The following is a 6004-nucleotide window of genomic DNA, read 5'->3' as shown; positions in this document are numbered from 1 at the left end:
GGCTTTTTGGTTGCGGGAGATATGCATGGATAGTCTAACACACATTTCAGCTACAACGAAGTGATTGAGAAGCAAGTATTAGTTCCACATTTTGCAAGGCACAACAGCACATACAATAATTTAACATTACGTACCCAAAACATAGGATTGAAGAAAACAAATTGCTTATATTGTTTCTGGAGTAAGTGAAGGTACTGGGTCACAACCTTCACAGAATGGAACAAATTCAAACATTGAATAAGAGTGGAAATACAAAGCGAGATCAGTGAACAAGGTAGGCCTGTGCAATCGCATAAAAAACTTACTTTGTCACTGAGACATGTCTCCTGAAGCATCACTTGCTCCAGTTCTTCTCTAGTAATATCAAAGAGATGCTGCCTATCTAGTGTACTGGCACAGCTGTGAACAATGATTGACATGATTACAATAAAGAGATGAAAGCGAGACCATTGTTAGCCATTGACAGTACCGATAGTTTAACATACATCTGCGGGACGAGTTGTCTGACATGAAAGCATACGGCTTCTTTCAATTCATCAGGTGGTACGCCGGAAGTTTGTGGTAGACACTGGACAATAAATTAAGGTATTAGCATATATAAAGGGGATTACAGGAAAGCGCAGGAGCATGTCTTACATCTTGTAGAAATGGCAATGTCTCAAATCCGCAGTCCTTCACTTTGATGGCACCAACCCCTTGTAAAATTTGTTTCACTTTATCCACAACCTAGTCATACAAATATTGGGTTATCCTCCTGGGTTGCCATCGAGAAGAAGAAACAAGGAGTAAAATAACAATGTCACATACAGTTGCCCCTTTTCTGGTCTGTTCATATAGTATGACAACTTCTTCAAGGTGTGGTTTTTCCCCCACAACCGGCCGCACCTCGACCCCAGCACACTTCCCCTGCTTATCCATCTCTTTTATTTCTACAAGTTTTCTATTCGCGTCCCCATTCTGACCAATGACAGCATCAGAGGTATAGGATTTCTTCCACATCCAACCACCATCTTCACCTTTGACTGCCAGTCTTTTGATGTACGATACTCCCATTTTGTGGCCGTAAAATCCTTTGTCAACATGGTCAGCCAAGAATGGCACATCAAAGCGCCTAAACAGCCTGGTCAGCAACATACCAAAAGGGAGATGTGTTCTCTTATTCTCCCTGCTCTTAATCTTCCTAATCCTGTTGAGCATAGTTGCAATGATCAAATTGCCTATGTTTACAGGTTGTTTGTGTAACATATGCCACAGTATAACTCTTTCTAATGCACTAACGGAAGTGATACTTCCGGCTTTAGGTACAATGCTATGCGTTATTATCAGATGTAACAGCCGTGGGACCACTTTCATATACGGCGCATAAAACTTATTCTTTTTGCCCAAGTTCATAACTCTGTAACCATTTAGCCGAATCTCTCCAAGAAATTCTAGGTCATTGTACCCCTTCACAGCAACCTTATCTACATTCTTTGCGCTAATCCGTCTATAGTCAACAGTGTATCCACTGTCAACCAACCCAAACTCTGAACACAAAACCTCAGCAGACAATTCCATGTGTACATTCCTAACCACTGAACGCAGAACAGACTTCTGCTTATTTGCCCTACAGTTAGCATAGAATTCCCTAACCATTGCATCATAGCACTTGTCATTATTTCCCAGCAAATTTAACAAATTTTGGGCATTAAGATATTCCGTGATATCGATACACTCACCAGCGAGAGCTTGTACGTCGACCCACATGCCTGCATACACTGGAAGACTCATACAGGCCTCCATTTTACTGCCTATGCTTGCTTCGGGCTGCGGTTCAATTGTTGAGTACGTTGAGCAACAGAGGAACCGAACGCGAAAAATCCGATTTATTTGGACCTTGCCGCCTGAACTGCTCCAAATTTCAGAAGGGGGGGAGGGGGGAAAGTTTAAACCGAAGCTTTTCAAGTGTGTTTACACAACAACGGAGCTTTTAATGGGCTAAACAGGAGAAACGATGAGAAGTTCAGCAAAGACGAGCTTTTTGTGGGATAATTGATCAGGCGGGGACGGGCGTGGAGGGGAGGCAAACCCGATTTCGTCAAATCAAGATAAACCCGATTCGGTATTCCAGCGTCTATTCCGAAGCGGGTTATGCGGAAGGCAAATTACAAGGGGTTATATTACAATCTATTCATAATAACAAATGTAATTATGTATTTATATAATTTATTAATATTATATACACATATATTATAAGGGATACTTTCACAAACCTCCCCTGAATTAGCTTATGGAAAAATCAGAAACATTATCTTTATGGACGATAGCCAAAAAGAGCTCGTGTTTTATTCAGGAACTTGTTTATTTTCATTTAATCCCATAAATAAATTTGTTTACGTAAATCGACTTTATTGTAAAGGAAAGCCATATAAAGGTCCGTCTTTTATTGTAAATCGAGTTTATTTTTTACATTTTTTCCGATAAATAAATTTAGTTATGTCCGAGAGTGTACTCTGTTGTTATAATGGAGGAAAGCCATAAAGAGTTCAGAAACATCAACGTAAATCGATTAAATTTTTATTTCATCGGAGTGAACAATTTATTTATGGAAAAATGGGTACTCCGTTCTTATAATGGAGGAAAGGCATAAAGAGCTGGTCAATTAACGTAAATCGATTTTAATTTATTTTTACCCGATACAAAATTTTATTTATCTAAAAATGGGTACTCTGTTCTTATAATGGAGGAAAGCCATAAAGAGCTGGTCAATTAACATAAATCATTTTTTTTTTTTACCCGATGTTTGGATTTTATTTATGGAAAAATGGGTACTCTGTTCTTATAATGGAGGAAAGAAATAAAGAGCTGGTCAATTGACGTAAATCGCTTAGAATTTTTTTTTAAACCCAACAAAAAAATTTTTTTACGATAAACTTGGTGCTCTGTTCTTATAATGAAGTATAATGAAGTAGAGCCATAAAGAGCTGGTCAATTAACGTAAATGGATTTTATTTTTTTTTACCCGATAAAAAACTTTATTTATGGCAAAATGGGTACTCTGTTCTTATAATGGAGGAAAGCCATAAAGAGCTGGTCAATTGACGTAAAGTGATACTTTACAGAACAGAACATATTGAAGATAAGCTATTTAGCTTTTCATACCAGTAATATTAACAGAGTAAGAAGTAGCGGTCAATTTACTGAAAAAACATAATTAATTTGTACACCATGGTGACAAATTTGTGCATCAAAAGGAGTTGTCAACATTCAATCTTATACACTAACGATAAGGTAGGGCAGCACAAATTGCTCCAATTTCTTCATCGCAAGCGCAGGCTTCACATGTACTCTCCTCCTCCACGTCATCGGCATCCATAGGCCATGAAGATGTTTTCCTCTCGTGTGTCATGGCACAACAAATGGGCGTTGGCTTTAGAAACAAAGGGTTCTTGACCCATATCATCCTCAGCAGCGCTCGCAAATTGTGACGAGGATGAAATTGTTTGGCTTTCAGAATTCTGGATTTCTTCAACCCGCTCAGCAGTCGCATACCTTTGCGCTTTAACTCGTCCCCACCAAGAAAGATGTAAATTATTCCCAACGCATATGCCGCATCCGCATGGCCTGAATTGGCAGCTTCTTCCAGGCATTCCAATGCTGAGTCCTCATGCTTGTCCGTAAAATAATCAACCTAAACAGTGCAAGGTTGATATTACACTCTTCCGTAAAAGTCATCGGGGAAATAGTAACGAAAAAATCAAAAAAAGTGCTTCGTGAACATCCAAGGCGGCGGGACAATAATTATTTACTGGGGCAGAAAGCTGCAGTAACCTGTTGTATATATACGTTTTGGGGTAAAGTGTGCAGACCAAAATCATCATCAAGTTCAAATGATATAGATGACCTCAGCTTAGTCTAGAAAATTTCGAGCAAACGGGACTTCGGCCCAATGCTTACCACTCCTTTTCGATACAAGGCTTCTGGATTTTTGCTTTCTCTACACTTCTTCAAGAACCTCGACACTTGGTCGTTTTTTGACCACGGCACGATTTCAAACTTATCCATTGACACCCGGTGGTAAATGTTGTCTGCTTCCGAAACTTCGTAAAACAACTTACAGCTGCAAAATAAGAGAAATGATCCATTAAACGCAAACGATTGTAACATGTCATATATTTTAAACGCCTCTTCCTGTTTCTATCACCAATACCAGAACGAACCATAGTTTTGCCCGGAAAAGATCAGTGGATGAACAAGATGCGACACGTGCAAGCACCTCGGATAGCACCTCGGTCGGAAGGGACAGGATGCAGGTTGTTGAACGCCCTTTTTGTTCGTTGGCCATGTCCGGTTAATTTCTTTTACTGGCCACAGTCGAGTGAATCCGTCGAACGCCCAAGAATGGAGTAAACTTCAAACAACACCTACTTCCTAATCAAATCCAATAATGATTGATAAGGTGTAATATATAGCCCTGTTTGTGGGAGACCGAGTAACCCTAGCGATAAACGAACAGAAATTTGGAAAGGCACAACTTCTCCTGCAAACGACGCAACATTCTGTCGTCAAAAAACAGTCATCCGAAACAATTTTACAAACCGACCAACGTATTATTCCAATACGGTTATTTCATACGCACCGTAACAAAACACCGGTAGCAAGGGACCATGAACAGTCACGATGTACACCTACATCGTAAATTGGTCGACGTTCATCGCAGAGCAAAGGAGCTTCCACAGTGATAAACAGGGAGCCTTAGTTCGTAGCTGTAATGGGTCGGCAACCAGAGCTGGTATGGGAAATGGTCGCTATCACAGATTTGGCAGAGAGGTCCGGCGGGTGAAATGGCAACCGAAAGGGCAAAAGGTGATGTTGAATGCATATACTCCCGCAAGCCTGACTCCTCGTATGCTGCCACGGATGTATTTGTGGAGTCTGTCACCCATTAATTGAGAAGAGACATAAAGAGCCGGTGTTTATTCGCCAAGTGGGTTAAAAGTAATAAAGAGCTGGTGTTTATCCTTTGTAAGCCTTTTCTCTATTATAATATGATTATGTATTTTTTTTGTTATAAACTAAAATTCATGAAATACTATAATTCAATTCAATTATGAGAGAAAATGAGTACAGGATTGTACCTATAATGGATTGTAACTTCTATACATACTATAGCAATATTTCATGAATTAATCCTCTTGGGAATACGTAGGGACCTCTACTCACAAATTGTTGTTTCATAACATTTTTTATTTTATGTAACTTTCACATATTTGATTTATGTTACACAGAAAACAGACGTCGGGTTTCCTTTTGCCCGCTATTAAACCCATTTTCCCTATAAAGAGCTGGTATGTTGCCAGCAAAAAAGCGGAGACAAATCGTACTACAAAACATGCCAGTTTCCCATTCAGCGCTGGTATAGTATGCGTTGTATGTTCAATGTTTCCTAATAAAAACCATACTAGTTCTGTCTTGGCCAGTATTTGCTGCTATAAAGAGGTAGTATGTTGCCCATAAAAAGTTGGTACAAAACATACTAGTTTTCCTTTGGCCGCTATGTAACCAAAATTTGGATATAAAGACCTGGTATGTTTCCCATAAAAAGCCGGTATTTTACACATAAAAAACCAATAAAGAGCCATAAAGAGCTGGTATGTTAAATTCATAAATTTAACTTTCACAAATTGGCGCCAAATTACTTCTTCTATTGCCGCCTACGAGTAATAATTTTTTAATCACCTTCAGTAGATATTAAATTTTGCAAAATTCTAGTTAAATGTAATTACCAACCGCCAGATACTTTTGGCAATTACTTAGCGTAAGTAAAATTTAAAAGGTGATATACTAATATTTTTACGAAAGGAAAAGTAATAGGTTTTGTATTTAACATGATTTAAATACGTGAAAGTAAAAAAAAAAAAGGTGATTGCCCAGTAATATATCCGTTTTGTATAGGTTTCCACTATTACGAGTTTCTTCCATTTAATTAGTCTAATTAGTCACTTATTTTATGGTAAATAGGTAA

The 6004-nt window shown here is 38.6% G+C and overlaps 1 protein-coding gene across 1 annotated transcript; it reads right to left on the bottom strand.

Moving 5' to 3' along the window:
• Positions 1-3259: 3259 nt before the first annotated feature.
• LOC113771401 (putative F-box protein At1g67623) lies at positions 3260-4324 on the bottom strand. Its single transcript, XM_027315983.1, has 3 exons — positions 4200-4324; positions 3937-4099; positions 3260-3670 (listed from the first exon to the last, which is right to left on the bottom strand). The coding sequence occupies exons 1-3, from the start codon at positions 4322-4324 to the stop codon at positions 3260-3262; spliced, it is 699 nt and encodes a 232-aa protein (XP_027171784.1).
• Positions 4325-6004: the final 1680 nt, after the last annotated feature.

The sequence above is a fragment of the Coffea eugenioides genome, chromosome 5 (genome assembly GCF_003713205.1).
Source record: "Coffea eugenioides isolate CCC68of chromosome 5, Ceug_1.0, whole genome shotgun sequence".
Classification (NCBI taxonomy): Eukaryota; Viridiplantae; Streptophyta; class Magnoliopsida; order Gentianales; family Rubiaceae; genus Coffea; species Coffea eugenioides.
Note: the sequence above shows the minus strand (reverse complement) of the source record. Positions and strands in the feature narration are given on the sequence as shown.

Coding starts and splice junctions, on each gene's coding strand:
- LOC113771401 (XM_027315983.1), bottom strand. CDS start 4,324: ATGGCCAACGAACAAAAAGGGCGTTCAACAACCTGCATCCTGTCCCTT. Junction 4,100..4,199: donor CTTTTCCGGGCAAAACTATG/GTTCGTTCTGGT, acceptor CTTATTTTGCAG/CTGTAAGTTGTTTTACGAAG. Junction 3,671..3,936: donor CCTTGTATCGAAAAGGAGTG/GTAAGCATTGGG, acceptor TGCACTGTTTAG/GTTGATTATTTTACGGACAA.